We start from the raw sequence: 20,915 nt of genomic DNA on the forward strand, positions 1-20,915 counted from the left end.
CACTTGTTCGGGTGGACGTGGTAAATGAGACGCTTTGTGTCCGCATTGTCTTGCAGGACTGGTTTTTCCTGAAGCCCGCTTCTGATGTCTCGCTCCCTCCCCGGCAGATACACACACATAATCAAACACTGCAATGACCTATTTTTTTTTTTTTCCCCCTCTGCTGCTTCGCCTGTGAATGAAGCTCACAAAGAAATGCAGCGTGCAGTGAATGCGACCAGACAGCACATTCATGACACGAGTCAGAATGGTCTTTTAAAAGAAATGAAACTGAGTTAGTGAGCGAGAGGTGGCCCTACCTTTTTGACCTGTGCCTCCTTGATCTTTTCCAGGGCGACTCGGATCTTCTCTGCCTTTAATTTGGCAGCTTGTTCCTCCTAGATGGACACGGGAGAGCATTGTTAACACGGTAATTATTAAAGCAATAACACAACAACACCCTGAACAAAAAAAAAAAAAACAGGGTTTCTGATTTCAAAGCCTTGCCTCATCTTCTTCGCCCGTGTCTTTCATTATTCCTCTGGCAAGAACAAGACATCACGCGCACAGACAAACAACTTCATTAAATAGTAAGCAGCCTTCTAAACCATTTAAACGCACAAGCCTCTGGCATGATGGCGCTTGGTGTCGTTGGCAAAAAATCGAAATCCAATTTCTTTTCTCCCCATGCCTTGGGTTGCTTACCTGCCCCCTCCAACAAGATGCCATCACCTCCATTCCGCAGGTTGCGTATGCTTCCACGTGTGTGTGTGTGTTTTCTTTTGATTACTCGTGTGTGAATATTTGATCAACTAAAAAACGCCGCGTTGCTAAATCGCTGCTATCGTGACATTGGTCCGGTGTTCCCTTCAAACATGGCGCTCCATTTGCAGTCTATGGCTCCATATTGGATTCGTATGGAGCTGCAGAGGGTTTCCTTTGATCTCGCTATACAGCAGACGGGAAACAATAGTAGAAGATCCCCGAAGGGCGCGAGGCTGCGGATGAGTGTGGGATCAGTTCAGAGAGCCTCTATGCCCTCCACTCAAAGACACAATGATCTCCTGCAAAGATCATATTTGGAATTCGAGGGCAAAAGAAACAAAAAATATATCCAGATTCGTCCATAATTATTGATTTAAAAAAAAGACAATTTCTTTCTCAGTTGTCTTTAAATTGCAAGAAAAAAACAAGCATATATATATTTCTTTGTCCGCTTGCCACCTTTCAGTCGGCTACTGGCGTGTAAAAACTTACTCCACAATGATCCTCAGTGGGGGAAACTCAGCCGTGCATCCACGTCTCCCATCATTCAAAGCGAGACCGAGCGATGGCGCAGGTTCACTGACACGCAGACATGTGCGTCCTCGAGATGACAACTTGACTAAAACCCCAAATGAGACAGTCGGGAGGAGGACGCCCCTCCCCCCCTCCCCCCCTTCCAACTCTCTCTCTTCCTGCTTCCTCCCCTCCTCTCTCTCTCTCTCTCTTTCCCCTTCTCAATCACCCTCTTACACTCTCTCTCTTCATAACAGATGCAGGGGTTTGGGAGCGTGCCCAATCAATGGAGCATAATCCCCACAAAAATAGTAGAGCGAGAGGGGCGGCCAACCAGCGAGCCCCCTCTACCGCAGGACCCTCTACCCTTCAGCCAATCGGGACGAGCGGGGAGACCGTGACCGATGCTGGTCCTCCGGAGCTAAACGACAGTGACAACGACGGAGAGCGGAATTTGGGTGACTGAGTTGCTGAAGGTGCTGAATATTTCAAGTCTTGTGTGTGTACACACTCAAGAGAAGGCTTGAGGGGTCTTAACAACCTCTCCCCCAAGCCTCTTATCTTAAGAACCCCCCCCCCCCCCCCCCACCCCCCTTGACCCAGACTACCTTTCCACATGACCGGCTCCAGGGCACATGCACATTAATGCAATGAAGCCAACACTATGTTTGGCCAACACACAGTGGCAGGCTTTTAGTCAGCCAAGTGTGAGCGGGAGGAACGGCGAGGGAGGAGAGGTCACGGGGGCTGTGAAGATTACAGTCCAGAGTCGATCTGCGTCACACCGGAGGTTCAGCTCCGTAATTGTCAGCGTAACTCCGTCTCCCCTCCATTATTTCCTCTCCACATGACACCTACACCCTGCTTTTTATTAGACATTAATCTGATTCCTATTCCACAGGGGTTTTCCCAGCCACTTTCACACTCAGCCACACCAGAGCCAATTTTTGAAAGGCTCTTCTGCCGAGCATGGGGGGAAAAAAAATAAATCTTGGCACCGTCTCCCTTTGATGTCTCTCCGCTCGCTCCCCGCTTGTTCCCAAAAAGCCCACGCTCATTCAGTATTCAGATTTGCGGGCGAGGAGCGGGAGTGAATTTGTGAGTCGGGGCGATCTCTCCCCTTTCTCTGGTGGAAAAGTGTAACACTGACACATAAACTCCCTCACAGCCCTGAACGCCGCGGCCAATAAATCCTCTCCATTCAAATGCTTCCTGCATCCAGAGCCTGAGAGACGATGTTCCACCAACCTACAGAACTAGATTCCATCGTTTTGCAATCGACCTTCCAAAATTTCGGCTTTTTTTTCAGGGAGGATGAATTGGGTGGATATTACTGAGGGAGTCAGCCAGCTTCACTCTTGGCATCCTTTATATTCAAATGAATGGAAATGACTGAAAGGGTTTTGGAGAGAAATCTGCAAAGCAACGCCAATGACCGCCAATGGAGCAATTTCAGTTTACCCATACATGAATAGTACAAGGCCGTCTTCTGTTTTCAAGTTGTTAAAAGAGCTGAAAATAATCAAAAAGAATCCTCCAGAGTTTTCCAGACTCATAGAAGACCCTTATACTGTCTCAGATCAGCGTGATTTGTGGCTTGTCTCGGATTCAGTGAACGCTCTTGGTCTATTAAATCTTTGCACTTGGCTATGCGTCGTGTAGCGACGGCAGAATAAATCACAATCAACGGCGGCCAACTCTGAACCACAAGTCATCACACATCTGATCGGCATAAGCTTTGCACGGGAGCCGAGGGCTGCAGCGAACGCAATCTCGGCGAGAAGCGACTGCTGCCAAGATGTTTACAGTACGAGTTGAGAGAGAACTTCGGAGGACCGACACGTGATGGATCACCAGATGTGAGAGATACTGTATATTAAACAGTGGAGCACAACGGAAATTCAAGTATGATGCAGACAGACGCACGGCTTTGAGATAAAATACAGGGCTGCAACTAACAAAGGGTTGTTTAGGTTATGTAATGTTGGAATGTCTCGTTTTGGTCTGACCAACGAGTCAAAAATCCAGAGACGCTCCATTTCTGATATCAAAACAAGAGAAAAGTGGCAAATCCTGGACCGACTCGATGTATCGCTGGAGCTCTATTATTAATATTTCATAAACGGTGCAAATCAAAAGCCAGCCACACGGCGAAAGAGGCAAAATGAAGGAAAACCGAGACACAAGATCACATGCCAGTGAGAAATGAATGTGGAAGCAAGTAGGACAAACCTATCAAGTGTATTCAATCTATAAGCATGGTACAGTGTGTGCGGGGTAAATGCTGATTACTTGGGATGTGGTCTTGTCATTTCTCTTCACTTGGCTCATGTATTTTTCTATTTGTGCATTCCTACATTATTATTTGGCAGCCCTCACAGATCCCGTGAGAGTGCAGTTGGATTTTTCCATGCAAAGCAGAAGAGAGGAGCAGTGCACACTCACACACACACACACACAAAAAAAAAAAACCCTAAAGAAAGGAGTGTATGAGGAAGTCACCTTGGTCAGGAGGTGAGAAGGCTTTCCTGCTATGCTTTTCAGAATGAGCGAGGTTTCTCGGTCCAGATAGGAGTGCTTGGGTGAAGAGAGGATAAAGAGGAGAGCAGAGGAACAAAATATAGAGGTGTCAGTGCCAGGTGATTCTCGGAGGCTGATTAATCGCAGGTGTTTTGATCTTTATGTATGACAGAAGCGTGGAAGCGAGAGAAGGTCCCATAAACGGAGCGCTCAGCAGGGGTGGTTGTCATTAGCTGCAGCTGTGGGTGAGGAAGCAATGACTGTGAGAAGTACTGTAGATATGCACAGAGCAAACATGACCGCAGTAGATTGGAGTGTGTGAATCCGTAGTATACTGTGCATTCTGGCTCGCTACAAAACCTGCAGTCCACAGCTAATTTCACACCATACACACTTTACTTGCATGTGCATGCATTACACATACACAAACGGCTGCACACTGCATGTGATTATTAAAAATAATATGCGATTGTCTGCAGCTTTACATGGGCAAATGCCTAAAACGCATTCAAGCACACATGCATGCTCGCACACACACACACACACACACACACACACACGCGCACTTACAGTGGCCCGATCCACTTCACCCTCCCGTGAGGTGAAGTCAAGCTGCCGTCTGGCCCGTCGCAGTGTGACATGCTGGGAATATCGGGAGGTGCAGGCAAGGTGTGTGTGTGGGTAGAGACCACAGATATAGGAAAAGATGCAAACACAGATAACATGATGACATGCAGGGGGGGGGACATGCATGCTAACTTTTTCCTTCTGAACTGAAATACTACCTCTCTCCCTCTCCTCCTTTCTCTAGCTTTTGCCCCTAAACATACTGTTCTAGTGTATTAGCTCAGATCTTCTGAAACAGGTTGAACTCCTCTAAGACTTTAGGATGTTATGCTTTTGTTACAGAGCCAAGATGCTTGGTGAGTGAGCGAAAGAATTCAGTATGTTCACATTTTAAATCCACACTTAAGCGAGCCTTATAGGAGACTACGACGTGCTCGTGAACACACCATCCAATGCACAATACACGTCCGTATTGTGGATTGACTCTCAACATGCAGTTTCTTCCAAACGTCATGCTGCGTGGTTAAACATGCGGGATGAGAGCTTACCTTGCTATTACATGTGGAAATGTGCACGCAGTCTTTGGCTCATGCATACTTTGTCGTTAGCTGATAATACTTTGGATATCATTGGTGTGTGTGTGTGTGTGTGTGTGTATTTCAGTGTGAGCCGTACCTCTGTGCTGGTCTGGTTCTGTCCCGGTGTGCTCGGGCTGCTCTGGCCCTCCACCTCTCCGCCCGCCATCACTTTGTCAATGTCCAGGGAGTCCATGCTGGATGCTGAGGCACACGCTGAATTTACACTGGACCGCTGGGACGGAGCTTCCTGCTCGCTGACCGCGCCCACTGAGCCCGTCCTCCTGTGCTGGCCGCTGCCGCCGCCGCCGCCGCCGGACGACCCCGACGAGGGCCGCCGGAGCGTGGCGGAGGAGAAAGAGGAGGAGGAGGAAGAAGAGGAGGAGGAGGTCTGACGCGCCGCTTCGTCCATGCTGAGAGAGGCCTTCTCCAGCTGAGAGGTGATGTCATCCAGGGAGATGTTGGCGGCCGCGGGGCGGGCGTTGAGGCTGCCGCCGCGCACCGTGTTGGCCGGAGACGCCCGGGTACTGCTGCTGGTGCTTCCTGTTGGGGATTTCAAGCACAGCTCAGAGGGACTGCCTTTGAAAATGACATGTGGTCCATTGACGGAATACATTTGTTACACTGGATTTGTGACACATTCCAGTTGGATCTCAGGTGCAACATGTAGAATCTTTAAACATCGATATGTAATAACAACATATATTAGGTGATGTTGTTAGGAAACATTATTATTATTAACCAAATGAGACAACAGTAAAAACGAGTGGCTGCATTTATATTATACCAGTGTGGTAAAGTCGTAGCTTGTGTTAAAGACTACATTTCCCTGCTGCAAACAGGATGCTGCTAATCGTCCCCCTTTCCTCCACTCCATCATTACTCTGCATTTGGTTGTTTTCTCGATGGCTTCGGTAAAAAGGAAAAACATGTTTGAAGAGATTTCTTTTCACATTCTTCAGCACCAGAAGAAGAGTGACATCTTCCTGTTTTACTCCATGAAGCATCCCTCTATTGTGTTAAACCTGATCCAAGCCCAGCAATGTGGGGCGCTATGTAAAAGAGTTTGGCAGCGACATTATTTGCTTACAATGATTGTATACAGTTTCAGGAGTGGAGTATTGATTTCTATTGTTGCTCAAATAATACATGAAGCACCACTGTAAATGCAAATGGTTGAGCGGGACTACCTCCGCTGCTTCCCCCTCCGCTGGTGCCTGTGTGCTTGGTGCTGGCACTGCGCCCCCCAGGGGCCCGCTGCTGGCCTTTGTTCTGGCCGCGAGAGGCCGAGTTTGGTTTGGAAATGGTATCGAGCTCCTGTTCAATGGTGCACAGGTCAGCCATCAGGGCATCCAGGTCCACTGTGTCGCCCTGGTTCAACGCCTCTGCAGGGAGCAAAGACAAAAAGGATAGAGGAAGCACAGAGAAGGGGGGGGGGGGGGGGTTAATGATTCCTTTCATCTGTGCTGTTGGTAAACAGGTCGGGATCAGATGAGTGAAGACTCACCGTTTATGTTATACATGGAGAAGCGGTAGGAGAAGTTGGCCATGTTCGTCTCCTGCCTGAGAGGAGGCTTCTGCAGCGGTTTCTGAGGCTTGCCATCATCCAGACTCTATAGAACACACACACACACACACACACACACACACACACACACACACACACACACACACACACACACACACACACACACACACACACACACACACACACACACACACACACACACACACACACACACACACAAACATACACAGGCAAAGCATGAGGTACGCACATGCAAAAACCACACACATTCTGACATCACAGTCAAAGCACAGGATCTAAGTAACCATCGCTGCCTGCTCGTGTGTGCTCACACACACAGACACTGACACAAACCTGCACGATTACACAATACAAAGTGGTGGTGGGAGGGGAGTTGCTAGGATACAGTAAAGGGAGACAGGATTAGCAGTGTTAAGGTTGCTATGGATACAGCCCTTTTCTCCCTGCTCCTCTACCTGTGTGAGTGTGTGTCTATGCAACCAACCACCCTTTCATTGTTTGTGTGTGTGTGTGTGTGTTTCTGTGTGTGTGTTAACCTGTGTCAGCTTGTCCAGCTCTCCAAGCCAAGCTCCAAACATCTTGTCCAGGTCCTGGTCCTCCTTATCGCTGTCCTCCTCCGCTCCGTGGTCCAGCTCATCGTCTGATACCTGCTCCATCTACACACACACACACACACACACACACACACACACACACATAGAGAAACAGAGGTCGATGATTACACACATGTATGCAAGATGTATACAGATTGCACCCACATAGCAGGAAGGATCTAAAGGAGGAAAATAAATAAATTAAAAAAACCTTCATCTCAGCTCATGCCAACCTCACTGCCTGTTACCATGACAACCGCTCATGGACCCCTAGCGGGCGCCCTGTGCAGTCTAATCGGTGGAGTGCACCCGTGTGCCTTTTTCTCCGCGGACACACCCGACACATCAACTTCCATCTAAGGAGCCGAACGAGAGGGATGCTGATGGAGCAGAGCGCCGTCCAATATCGCCTAAATTGACGCACTCAGCTCTTTCGGGATCTATAAACCTGCAATGAAACCACTACACCAGTGGTGCACCTGTGGAGAAGATATCAATCAAAGCACACTTAACAACGCTGGCAGGTTTTTTTTTTAAATGGCGCTCATGGGACAGTGTGAGTGAAGGAAGGCGCAGCGTACTGGTTGTCCAGAGACCAGCTGTGTTGTGTCAAAGCTGATGACAGAGCTCCCTCTGCTGGACACAAAGGGAAGTGGTGTAACTGCAACATGCGGCTGGTTGCTCATATGCAGCAATGCAACAGGACGAAGGCATCTTGATATTGCTATTTAGACGACATGAGAACACGACAAGACGACACCGTCTAACCTTCTCGTACTGCGCTGAAATAAACTGAGCACAAGAGATAACAGCATATTGCCCAACCCTTTTTTCAGTGTATACAAGGACACTTTTCAGGAGACAAAGCACTGAATCAAAACATGAAAATCAAGGAGACGCAGCATAGCAGATAAGACCTGAGAAACAAAAATGAGTCCATCCTACCGTATTTAACAATATGTAGCATCAATAACTGCTGATGTCCCTCCCCCCTTTCCTTTATATAATTTCTAGGTCAGCTGGGCTGTCAAACTGTTGAAAGACTCTGATATTACCCAACCTGCGGGATGAATAAAGACACGTGAATGCCAGCGTGCATTCATGAGGAAGGATTTTGACTACAAGTGGAAGGAAAGCATTGTCGAGCAGAGCAGGAAGAGGAGGAGGAGTCACGCCTGGATGGTCAATAATCTGAATCAGACAGTACAACATGACGAGGTACTCGTCCCCCTTAAGAGAGCCCCTGTCTCGCTACAGTTCAGTTCCCCCTAATACTGTGCAATCAGATGGAATATTCCCGGGTAACCCCATTGATGTCATTCCCTCCTGTTAACCACACTGTATGGTGTCAGTCACCAGTGGGGACCGTACCAAACCGGGATTAACCCCTCAGATGACCCCTCGTTTGATCCAGCAAAATGTGTGTGTGTGTGTGTGTGCGGCTTAATGTATGTGTGTGTTTCTGCGTGTGTGTCTAACCCTTTGTGGTTACACAGAGAGCTTGAGAGCGATCAGAAAGTCATGCGTTGTTGTTAGGAGGCGATAGAAGCAGGTAATAAAAACAGGCAGTAGGTGAGAGGCAATAAAACAGGCTGCGTTTGACAAAGCAAACAGGAATATGATAGCGACGGCATTGAAAAATCAGTCAGCTCAACACAAACACACACACACACACGCACAGGACTCGAGGGGTGCTTGTTTCAGAAGCGGCCACATTCCACACTGCACACGTGTTCTGCTCCTTTAAGTCACTGTATGCAGTGCTGGAACAAAATATACTCCCCCAGTCTCCCGTCCCGGCATTAGTGTCGCTACAGCTGGTTTTACAAGCCAGAGCTGCCTCTGCTGTGTGTGTGTGTGTGTGTGTGTGTGTGTGTGTGTGTGTGTGTGTGTGTGTGTGCGAGAGCATTACAGTTTTGATGATGGATAGTTTCCTGTTTTGGCTCGCATATCAAACACACATGGACTTGTCGTGAAAGATGGAATATGTCAACAAAAACAAGTCCACCAAGTGTGTGTGTGTGTGTGTGTGTGTGTGTGTGTAATGATATCCATGAACGTGTGTGGGAGTCGATACAGGAAATGGCCAGGATGTGCAGAATTCCTAATTTCCCTCATGGCCTGTTTCTTGGCAGGAAGCACCAGCTGTCTTTGGGTTCATCTGTGCCACTTCTTGGGGACGGGAGGGACGGCGTCCTTCAGGACGACCGAGTGGTTTACCAGAAAATGACGGAAGTGCACAACAGTTTGCCATCAGTTAAATTACACGGAGCCATACCACCGCCAAAGAATCATTTGGCGATGTGGCTACCCTCAAATGTGTCGCAATTTGGTCACAGACGCGTGCGTCTATTCTGGGATCCCTCGGTAGGAAAAGAGACGAGCATCGTCGCGTTAAGGCGTGACATCATGGCTGGCTGGAGGCCGACACGAAGAGGAAATGGCTAAAATCAAATGAGCTCGCACTGCATTTGCCAATACCCTCTGAGGTGCTTTCATATGTAAATACGCAAGCAAGAAATAAGTCGAACTGCAGGACACTCTAAAAACAGCTGTGTTTAAACAGCAATAAGCCTGCGGGCCTTCACGGTGGCTCAAAACACACATATTTGCACACACAGAAGTATACACTCGCTTGAAGGTACATATTCAATGTGCTTCCAAAAAAAATATAAAAAATGATGCACACACACAAAAACAAAGAGCACTTTGAAAATAGCTCTGCAGCTGTCATTCTAATGGAATCATCGCCTCAGTTGCAGACGATGCTGCAGGTTTAAGTGAATTACCACCTGAGGCCCTGCTTTTAAGCTTATGGAGCATGACCTGAGAGGGACGCAGAGATGGGAGGAAGTGTGTGTGTGTGTGTGTGCAGATGCACTCCTATAGGCATCATCGCAAAGCAAACAGCAGCCTTGGCCTTTTTCCCCTCCCTGACACTGCATGGTCTGAGCATGACCAGCACTCATCTGTCTCCTGTGAGGGTTGGGTGGCTCAGAGGTCCAGGGTGAAAGGGTCAAAGGTCAAAAGGTCTGCCCAGCAGAGTCTCCCTCTGGAGACTTTTCTCTCTCTCTCTCTCCCTCTCTCTCTGTGTTAAACATTTGCAGTTCCCGCTGATGCTGCAGCACCAACAGATGAGGAATGACGGGAAGATGAAAAGTGTGTTCTGGGAAATCGGATCGCTCTACATCTCAGAGAAAAGAGCAGCAAAGCATCCGGTGCTGAGGAGGATGAAGAGCTGGAGGAGGAGGAGGAGGAGGACATGTCTATCTTTAGACTAAGTCGCTCATATCAGTGTCAAGAGGATTGGAATAGGGAGCGGTATGAAGACTAGATGTTAAGTCTCTGAACAAAAAGAGAGTTTTCAATAGTTCCTACTCCTATAACGACCAACTCGGAGACAACTGGGATCCTTCTGAATATTAATAGAAATTAGGCTTTAGGTTTCAAACTGGCAGGTGTGGAGCGCCCAAAGATTATACGAACTTCAGCCAAACTGAGCCAAGATCCAGAAAGAAGGTCGACAGAGAGAGGTCCAACGAGAAAGAAACACAAGTTATTTGGGTGTGCCAGGCAGAGTGCAACATGACATCATAGGTCAGCTTAGGTCTCCATGGCTCGCTCCTTCGTAATCCCGTTTGCATGATGGGAACAGAGAGACGGGAACTGTTGTTCATTTGGTTCACATTAGGTACACCAACTTTAACCAGTCACCATACTAGCTAGAGGAGTAGTACTGATGTTTTTGGGTAGTTCAAGTATTGTTTAGTACAGTTTCCTCTGTTTATTAAAAGTATCTTGGGTGTTTATCCCAGTCAAGGGCTTTAGGACATTGGTGACGCTTGGAAATCAACATTCTGTGCATCTCCACATTGTGAAAGCACTAATTAAATCCACACAATCTAAAAAGAAATACAAACAGGTCCCTACTACAATGCCAAAGCCATTCCCTGCCTGTTTCAGCACCACCTGTTCGGGTTCCCAGCTGTCATTGAAACGATGAATTGCCTCCAACATTGAAGTCACAAATAAAAGCCTTTCATATTCCAATCACACAGGAAATGGGAGGGGCTGGGATGGGGAACATGACCGTAGCTGTGTAAACACTATTGTGGCCAGATACTCCCGCTGCGATGACGGCCGAGTGGCTGTTTCCACCGAGCACTCCTAAATAGACTATTTTTGGACTAAACACTCAATACCGTGCGTTAGTGTAATGTTGCAATGAGGTCGGTGGCGGTTAATGAAACCGAGCATCAGCCCTTTGGCTCTCATCAAATAAAAACTTCCAAAGCCGCCGCGTCCTCACAGCTTTTTCCCTCTCAAACCATCTGCACAGAAAATAACTTTCGGCAAATGTCTGACACCTCTGTTCTAAAACTTGAGAAGAAAGGGACCGGGAAAGGGAACGGGCATGAAACAGCGTTGGCATTTATAGAAACTCAGTGAACTCCTATTAGGCTTCTGAGCGCAGTGCCCAGGGAGCTCGGCTGCAAATGCAGAGTGGGAATCCTTGAGAGTTTAGTGGGACACAAGCGCTCACACCGAGAAGAGTCCACGGGGGCCGAGATGCAGACAAAAGCTCAAACAGAGGGCACGAGTGAAACATTTCGCATACCCGTGGCTCGGAATAGCTCCAGTCGTCCATCCTGACTACAATGTGCTCTAAATGCTGCTTGGGGAGGAGATGATTTGAGGAGAAGTGGTGCGAGGACAAGTGTTTGAAGGGACGCGTTTAATGAGAAACTAACCGGCACGACCCGAGCTACACGCGATATCTTATTATAGCAAAGCTGCCGTGCGTCCCAGTGCGGTTGTGAATAAAAGATATGTAAATTCAAGCACAAATATTTTCATGTAAATTCCCTGGTGACTCTTCAAATATTTAACATTCTAATATATGGTAATATTTCCCTTGGCATGACATAAAACAAAACAAAAACCGTGTACATTAAACCGCTTCCCGTCTCTCTTTCTCATGTTAACCCATCATCTGGCGTGAGCGGTGCCTCCAGCCCGACAGACTGTGAATCACATCTTACACATACATGTGTCCGATTGTCATCGTAGCCATAAAACACACACACAACGAAGTGTCAAGATATCGTAATGACATCCTGTGTCACACAGTGAAACCGATCCCGTCTTGTGTGCGTTTGGCGAGACAGCACAGAAGAAAAGCATCCGTCAGGAGCGACGAAGCCTTCACCGCTGCTCTCAAAGTGTTTCAGTGCCGATGAGACATGAAGCGATCTCATTGTAAGATGTAGTCATGGTTATTTCCAGGCCCGTGTTTTCAGTCTGTGGTTAATTGCTCCCGTTTCCTCCCTTGGTCCGCTCTCATGCACAGATGTTAACACAGCAAAGGAGACCAGAGACAAACGTCACCGTGTCAAACACAAGTTAAAAGTGGAAATGTGGCTCTTTTTGAAAGAGGGAGCGGCTGTCCAGAGTCAAACCGGGTGTGGTCGGCCTGTCCACTGACCTGTAATGACCACTGATTGTCTGACGCTAAAAACGACGTCACAACTCCGCGCGTGCATCCTCGAGGGATGACATATGTTGGGTGGATGCAGCCTTAAAAGGTTAAAGGATCAAGGAGATTGTAGGTTTTAATTAGGGAGAGGAATATGCCGTGTTAATCTGCCTGCAACAAGAAAGAAGTACACTTTAAAGAACGTAAATACAACACTTATATGACTGCACTTGACTCTGGTATATCAAGAAGTACGCATCAGTGTCATTATATTATATTAGGACGATTTCGCCTGCCACTTTATTCCGACAGCAGAGTATCTTTAATGGAAATGTGCAGTAATGTCGAGACAATTCAGTCCTATAGAATCAGAAAAACAAGCATAAAAGCGGGGAGAGAGCATTAAGGGGAAGGAGTGATGGGGATGAGTAAGAGGCCAGCGAGGAGGCGGGGGAAGTGATGGAGAGGATGATGAATAGGTACAATAATGGAGGGAGGGAGCCGGCTATTAGATCGTTGAATAAAGGGGGGGCCCTGACGGCCAAAACAACTGCTTCAGTGTCATTAGTCAAGCACGGACAACAGGGGGAACTCGCATGCAAACACACACACACAAAACACACGCGACACTCTGGCTGATACAGCCAATTAGGAAGGAGGGGCAGAGAAAAGGGACAGGGGGAGAGAGGAGAAAGATGAGGAGGATGTCAGAGGTGGACAGATGGAGAGTGAGTCAGGGGGGGGAGGAGAGAGGAGGGGGAGAGAGGAGGCAAAACTGAGACGGGGGAAGAGAGGGAGTGTGAAAATGCACGGTCACAGTGGTGGGCGGCGGCATCGGAGCCAAACTTCAGCTGCCCCGCTTCCATTCGAGCAGCCATCGCCATGGCAACACACACATGCACAGCTCCACGTCGACGGGCTCCGTCAGACAAGACGTGCAGCTCCACGTGATTTTCCGTTTTGCATGGATTTCTGTAATCTCCTCATTGATTGAAATTCAAAATCTGAGGTGGTCTGCGCAAAACGGGTGACTTCAATGTAAAAGCCGGCTCCAATTCAAGCAGCGCACTAGCGTACATGTGTCTCTTCTTGTTTCATTTGTGTCTCTGTGTCCCTGTCTCTGACAGCCACCCCCCCCTCCCCACACTCCCTCTCCATTGCACACAAACGCACCGACCGAGGATGTGTCAGCCTCCCTGCTTCCCTCCAGGGCAGCAGTCCAAACGTGAAATCAATAGTCTTGTCCCTGCCCACGGGAGATTGGGTTACATCCACACACATACACACCTATGTGCACACACATGCATGCAGGGGGCTCAGGTGGTCTGCTGCGGTGGGCTCACACAGTTTTAAACATGATGCAGCACTGCAGCAGCAGACGACAGCCAGACATTATTAAAAACAGGCACTCCTTACACAAGACGACGAGACCCACTGCTCCGCTCACACGAGTAAAAAGAGCTGCAATGCTGCGAAGTTAATCTTCAGCTGGGTGTTTTTCTTGCGTTGTTGCTTAGTAAATGTGTAGAGCATTAAGAACCTGCTGTAGCTGATTTAGATAAATAGGTTGTGGGTTGTTGTATCTCGGACACTGGTCAGCATAAAGCTGGCGGTAGGCAAAGACTTGAGAGCAGGGTTCCTGCAGGGTTCACATAGTTCACTTTAAGACCTTTTAAATACCACATGCAATGCAGTTTAATACCTGTTTCACAATCATACCGTCCAAAGTATGATGGAAGCCAGTAGGGACCTTGAATTATTTAGTATCATTACATTACTTTGTTCTGTACTTCCCAGCAGTATATATATATATATAACTCCTAATGATTTTTCACAGCCCTCTCATCTCCTGTAGATGAATAAAATCACTACGGTGCCAACAGATAGATCCCTTAGTTTCTTGGTCGAAGCAAAACAGGAGGTTTACATCTGCCACCTGTTAGGGAATACAAAGCACAGTAGTAGCACACTGCACAAGCAACACATGCTCGCAAACACACACACACTCGCGCACACACACACACGCAGAGGGATATCCCGTCTGAACAACACATTCATACTGCAAAACGCCAGCATGCTGCACCTAAAAGCAGAGAGAAATGCACAGACGCCTGCACACATGCCGCTAGCAGCTGGGAATGTCTTCTTCCGTTAGCGTACGGCGGTTCCTATCTCCCCCTTTAGCTCAGCCCATAACCCCCCTGCAGCTGGCCACTGATTGGCTAATGATGAAAAGCTTCTTGTTATCTGAATTCACAGCAACTGTCCCAAGTGGTGGTTTTATGTTTCTCACCAAAACAGACCCAAGGACAATGACGTATTAACCGTGGCCCTGCATGCATGTGTACATGTTGAATAATATCGACAGCTGAGCGTCAAAGTCAGCGAGCAGCTCCGCATGACACACACACACACACACACACACACACGGCAACATACGGCCATAAACCTCTCTGACACATAAGCATCCCGACTTCCTGGAACAGTTTAAGTGGAGAGGAGCAGGCTTCCTCCTCTCAGCCTCGGGCCGCATCACCGCTGCCGGGGTCCCAGGTTTAAAACCCGGCTTCCTTCCACATCCGCACCGCCGGGCCTTCTTTTTATTATACACATCACGGGTTTGTTTCTCCGAGAGGAAAATAATACAGCGTGTGCCTGTGACTTTGTTCACATTCCACCTGATTGGTGTTTTCTCGACACATTTAAATACTTATTCCAGATGTGCATTTTCCAACTGACAATCCAAGGTAATGAACTTACATGAAGAAGAACACTCTATTCATTCCCCATCACAAATGGAAGTCATGTCTGGGTATTAATCAGGGAAGTAGATTCATCTTTTACTGCTTGGATACACGTCAATAAAATATACACCACCCCTGCAACCAGACCGCCTCCAGAACATTTGAATTGGCTAAAAGGCCACCCAGGAAGCCATTTCATTTGTTGCGATGGTTTCCTTCTGTTCATTCGGCTGCTTTTGCTCCGAGTCTTCTGTCCTCGATATATAAGATATAACTCTGCACTTTTCTTTCCTCCAATTTCTGATTTGTGAGTGGAGGATAACATTCTTGGCATCAAGACATATTAACAGTAAAAGAAAACCCCCCCTAGGTGCTGATATGTGTGGTCATGTGTGCATTTCATAATGCCAGAGTCACACAGCCAAGACTGCACTCTAGAAAATGACTCGGTTGCCATCCCTTGTGTAAATACAAGTGGAAACACTGAGCCTCTGGGTTGCAAATTCAACGCAGATCTGTGATAGCGAGAGAATAAAGGCTCACTGTAAGGGAGCAGCTCTTTGCCACCGACCACAGCCGAGTCGACCTCACATGGTTCCACTTTAGTCAGGAATTATCTCCTTCGGCGAGGAAGACTCTCCCCTGACAAGATCCTCAGAGGCTCGACTCCTCTTTCATTTGGCTTTGATTTACAGGGCTCTCCGATGAAGGCTTGGGGGGGGGGGGGGGGGGGGGGCCTCTCTCTCTCTCTCTTTCTCCACCAGCTCTGGATTTACCTCTTTGCCATACTGTTAACTGGGGACACCGCTCTGAAAAATGCATGTCTGAGGCGCTGCGATAAAAGCAGCATTTGAGACCACCTTAAATATAACTTCCCTGGCAGCTCGCTACAGCGGCGGCTTGTCAGAAATAAGAGTCTCTGTGGCATTCGAGCAAAGCTTACTGGCAGCAACGTCAATACTGTTTTTCCTCTGCTCTGAGGTTATTACCCACAGAAAGCAGCAGTGGCACCATTTACTCACTCCAGTTTACAGGAACTCTTACCTCTGAAGTGGCTTTCTCTCCTTCCCACTGAGGTTAAAGGTCAGACGAAACCACCACTCCACTCCACTCTGTGTCGGGGGCCTTTTATCCTCTGGAAATGAGAAAAAGAGGGAAGAATAAAATCTATCAGATGTCATTAAGTGTCTATTTTTGTGACTAAAGTAGCAAAACACAATCCCTTCATCCAGGGCCATTAGCCGGTGAAATTCCAAACTTATAGATTTGTTCTCACTGCAGTGCGGGAGAATTTCACAGACCTGGCAGAGCTAGTGGGAGGCAGACCGATTTCACCGTCGCAAGAATGCAGAGGATTAACTCTGGAGTGTGCTTGAGCGGGAGACTTAACTGGGCGCAGACGAAAACGACACGCACAGCCAGAGAGACACTTATCGCAGAGCTCCGAAAAGCAATCAAGCGCGCCTCTCCCCTCGCTAGAAACCCTCCGCCGTCGTTACTGCGGAGGGATTAGGGACGTGACATTTGAGGCCTTCTTCATTCTACGACGAAGCCTCTCAGACCCACACGCGCAGCCAACGTAAATGAGCACGCGGACCGCCGCGGGCTAATCATTTCACAGCGTGAGTCGGGGCAGAAATCCAAACCGTGTCAAAACGTACTATTCACCGTGACTCATCAGTCTCCGCATTAAAACATTTCGACTCAGCAACGCTGACTCATGACAGCCGGACCTTGTTTTATCCAAAACAATGGATGCTGAATCACAGTCTGGTCGTGGAGACTAATGTCACACAGCCTCTTGGTTGTAGGTTATAACATGCCGAGCTGGCCGGGAAATTGCAATGCTATGATTAGCATTGTGCAGTGTGTGTGTGTGTGTGTGTGTGTGTGAGAGAGAGAGAGTGTGACAGAGGTAGGCAGCTGATGTTGTGGCTGCCTACTGGGACGCTCTTCCCGCTGGCTTCAGCTGTTCCTTCATTCTTTTTTTTTTCTCTATACACCAACTGTTGTTCATCCACAGCATGTGGCCCTCCTACTCTTGGTCAAAGAGTGCGCGCGCGTGTGTTTTCACAGCAAACAGACCTCCCCCGTCCCGACTTCTCGCGCCCGTCATCCATACATGCGTGTCAGAAAAACACACACACAATTGCCTTCTCGGATTACGGGTCACTCCACCCCACCTCCACCACCATCTCTGTGGTGTAATTTGGCACATGGTTAACGTGTGATATCACTCAGTCAACGCGAGGCCATTGAGCAGGTGTGGCGGTGACACGCGGATCCGTGCAGCTGCGGGGGCAGGGGAGGGGAGGGGATGGGGGGGGGACACAGTCGCTCCAGTCACAACAGCACGGGGGGCTGGTGGGGCAGCTGCTCCGATGCTGAGGACAAAGGCACGGCCCGCGGCACACGCATCAAAGAGGGGAAGACAATCATTTTTAAAAAAGAGCAACAAATTGCAGACATGACATAACTTTTCCTCTTAAGTTTCCCCTCTAAATTCTGTCATAAAAATAGCAAAAGTATGCACCGTCAAACCACTTGATGTATTTGTTCGTTTGATCACCTGATGCTTATACATTTGTATTTATGAAGCCTGTGCATTAAGCTATAAGATGCCCTGGAAACAATATCGTCCCTCATCACTGGATACTGAGGCGACTCGTTGGACTCTTTGAAAACACACAACTGCCCCCAAAAGGGTGCCCTGTGTGTCGCTGCCCTACCTACGCTTAGTTTCAATAGACTTTAAGTGGCCTAGATCAGTGCCCCACTTCAACAACAGACCAAGGGGAAACACAGGGTCCAATGTGGTGGACACAGGTGTGTCCTTGTCCGCCCACACTCCCTCCCATTAACAGTAATCCTTCGGGGCAGCTCATTTCCTGTCAGGGCAGGAAGTGGGAAGGAGGGCAGGGCACTGTACGAGCAGGGGTGACGATGATGTCAGAGCAGGAAAAGAAAGACGGGACTGTTGTCGGGGGAAGTACAGCAAATGAGTAAGCGGGCAGAGCTCAACCCACCGCACAGTGCATGTTGGTGTATGTTGGTGTATGTTAGCCAAATCCCAAATATGTGACCTCTACTAATAACACTGTGAGAAGGAGCTACTGTCTGTGATGTGAATGTAGCGTGATAGACTAGTCTATAATAAGGGTTCTACACGACCACATAACATAATAATAATAATAGGATTGGATATCAGCCATATGTGACCAGGAGTCATTCAACAATACATTTAACATGATGGGAACGAGATCCCCCAAAACAGTAAGGCCCTAGTTGTGAGATAATAAAAACTACAACAACCATCTCATAAGCAGAGAGGGAAGTCTGATCTTCAGCTTTCCTGCACAAAGAAAAAAAGCAGAAACACCACGTCAGAGTGAAACAACACAGACTCCACATTAATGATTGAAGATGCATTCCACTCATTCTTGTGTTGCGTTACACGATAGCATCTGCAAACGTGATGTATTACGACACTGTAAAAGAGCATTCAACGCTACAATCCGACGGTGACCTCTGATTCACGACACTAAATAGATATACTCTCTTAATACATGAATGATCTGTGTAATGATGGCTGGAGCCGGAGAGATTTATTCATCAGAAACACCAAACAGCATCTTACTCTGGTCTCAGAACAAGATAAGGCCTCCGCAGTGACCCTGAGTGTTTTCCCTGTAAGAGCACTGAGGTAAACCATCAGTCAGCTGATTGATGGCTCGCCGCAAAGCCGATCCTCGCTGGGAAGGCGCATTAGCATCGATCAAATCAAGTCGTAAAGCGCCGCACGGTGCCTGACCTCTCGAGCAGTTTGATACAAAAATCACCTCGATAGCCGTCAATGTCAAGTTCGAATTTTTGTATATCGGATAGAGACGCGACCGTCGTTTCCTTCAAAGACATCTGTCATCTGGTGAACAGATTATTCAGCTCAAGTGACTCATGTTGACTCGCGTTTTATTAGGTGGACTCAACGTCTACAGGAGCCAGAGTGCCTCTTGGTCACATGATAAGCCAGTCCAAACAAACAACCGGCTCTACCTCCCGCCGAAAGGTGTTGTTGAACGTGACCTTCCGCTATCATCACAGACCACTTGTGCCGTTCCCGCCGGCACACGGCGAGGCCTGGCTGCGATTACGAGGAGCTGCTCTCCTCTCCTCAGTGGGATTCTCCACGGTCCGTGCGGGCGAGGCGCTCTGCTCGGGAGAAACCACACATGGTGGGAATTACGGAATAACGCTGCGTCAGGAATGTTCCCACGATGACCAGTGGGATCTGATGGAGGTCCCACTGGCTGGCTGGCTGCCAGCGGGGTTTACGGGTAATGTAACACACACATACAGAGTTACATGCTCAAATGCCTCTTGTGTTAAGTCGACACTTGGACCCGTTCCGCCTATGCTGGATCAAAATAGTCCTTTGTGTGCACTGGCTTCATTTGACTGCAACATCTCGAGCCTCATCGTTAGCGCAGCTTGCTCACAGCTGATCGGGTTAAAGACAGAAATCTCGCTTCTCATTCATTCACACCGTTTCATTCCAATAATCTCCCCGAGGGTGATCACCAACAGCAATGGAAGGGTAAAGGTCGAGCTGACGGCCCTCAAAGCCCTTGATGCCAATCACTGTGCCAAACGCAGCGAACCAATCTCGAATCCGGTCACCGAGTAGAGTTGCCCGGGTGCCCGAAATAATCAGGAATCGCTGGAGAGTGAAGATCAGCGGAGCAGATAGAGATTAGCAAACTACTCTGCCACTAACTTAACCCAGAGACTCATTCAGTAGAGGCTCGGGCTTACTCGCAGAGCTGCCAGGGTATTTAGTCAATGAGATCTTAGCAAAAGGCAACCACACAAGCGTGCACACACACGGCGCTATTTTGTGAGATTAAGCCTGCAGGTTTGAGTGACTGTCAAGGGATTCTCTTGCGAAAGAATTGTGTCAATCCTTCTAGTGTGTTCACTTGGGTTCTCTCTGCGTTGTAGGTCACCGACTCAAAACGCCGGATTCCTTCTTCAGCGTCCTTCGTGAACCCTGGTGTAAAAGAAAAATAGGAGTAGCCTGCCAACACCATGCCGGTACAGTAAATGCGGAGCACTGGGTTGAAGCGAAAAACGTGCGACTTCCAGACTTTGGCAGAGGGAACCGAAGAATGACATCACTGTTTCCAAGCAGTCGTATTTCACATGACATCAGCAGCACCGAAGAACATTTTATTGATTCTCATAAACCTTCGCTCTCCTTCACCGCGTGCTCCATCTCTTCGTCTTTCCTCGCAGGTCTTTTTCGGCAGACATCTCGGTTTGTGGGTTCACTGGTGACATGGCGATGTGCGGGGGGGGACCCCTGTGGCTCTTGGGACGTTATGAACAAGGACGGGCTGCTTTCCAGCCCCCCCCCCCCCCCCCCCCTCTTGTTCCCCTTTCCCGAGGTTCCACCGCACGTCGAAGTACCGCCTGCGTAGTGTAGCTACTTCTAACAGACATGAGCAGCGGGGTAGCTTTCATGATTATGGGAGAGAGAGTAGTTAAAGTCGGATGGAGGGGGGGGGGGGGGGGGGAGTAGGCTACAGTGCATATTTAATGGCAAAAACAAGCCATTTCAGCCCCAGTTTTGGGTGT

At 48.3% G+C, this 20,915-nt stretch overlaps 1 protein-coding gene across 1 annotated transcript in view; it reads right to left on the reverse strand.

Moving 5' to 3' along the window:
* The window catches only part of raph1b (Ras association (RalGDS/AF-6) and pleckstrin homology domains 1b), a 35,476-nt gene that overhangs the window by 8,589 nt on the left and 5,972 nt on the right, over positions 1-20,915 (reverse strand). The window contains 6 exon segments of the mRNA XM_079185417.1: positions 300-377; positions 5,020-5,462; positions 6,110-6,304; positions 6,427-6,532; positions 7,005-7,124; positions 16,326-16,416. Of these exon segments, the coding sequence (XP_079041543.1) occupies positions 300-377; positions 5,020-5,462; positions 6,110-6,304; positions 6,427-6,532; positions 7,005-7,124 (942 nt within the window). The 5' untranslated portion in view covers positions 16,326-16,416.

Source organism: Pholis gunnellus (assembly GCF_910591455.1).
Source record: "Pholis gunnellus genome assembly, chromosome: 24".
NCBI lineage: Eukaryota > Metazoa > Chordata > Actinopteri > Perciformes > Pholidae > Pholis > Pholis gunnellus.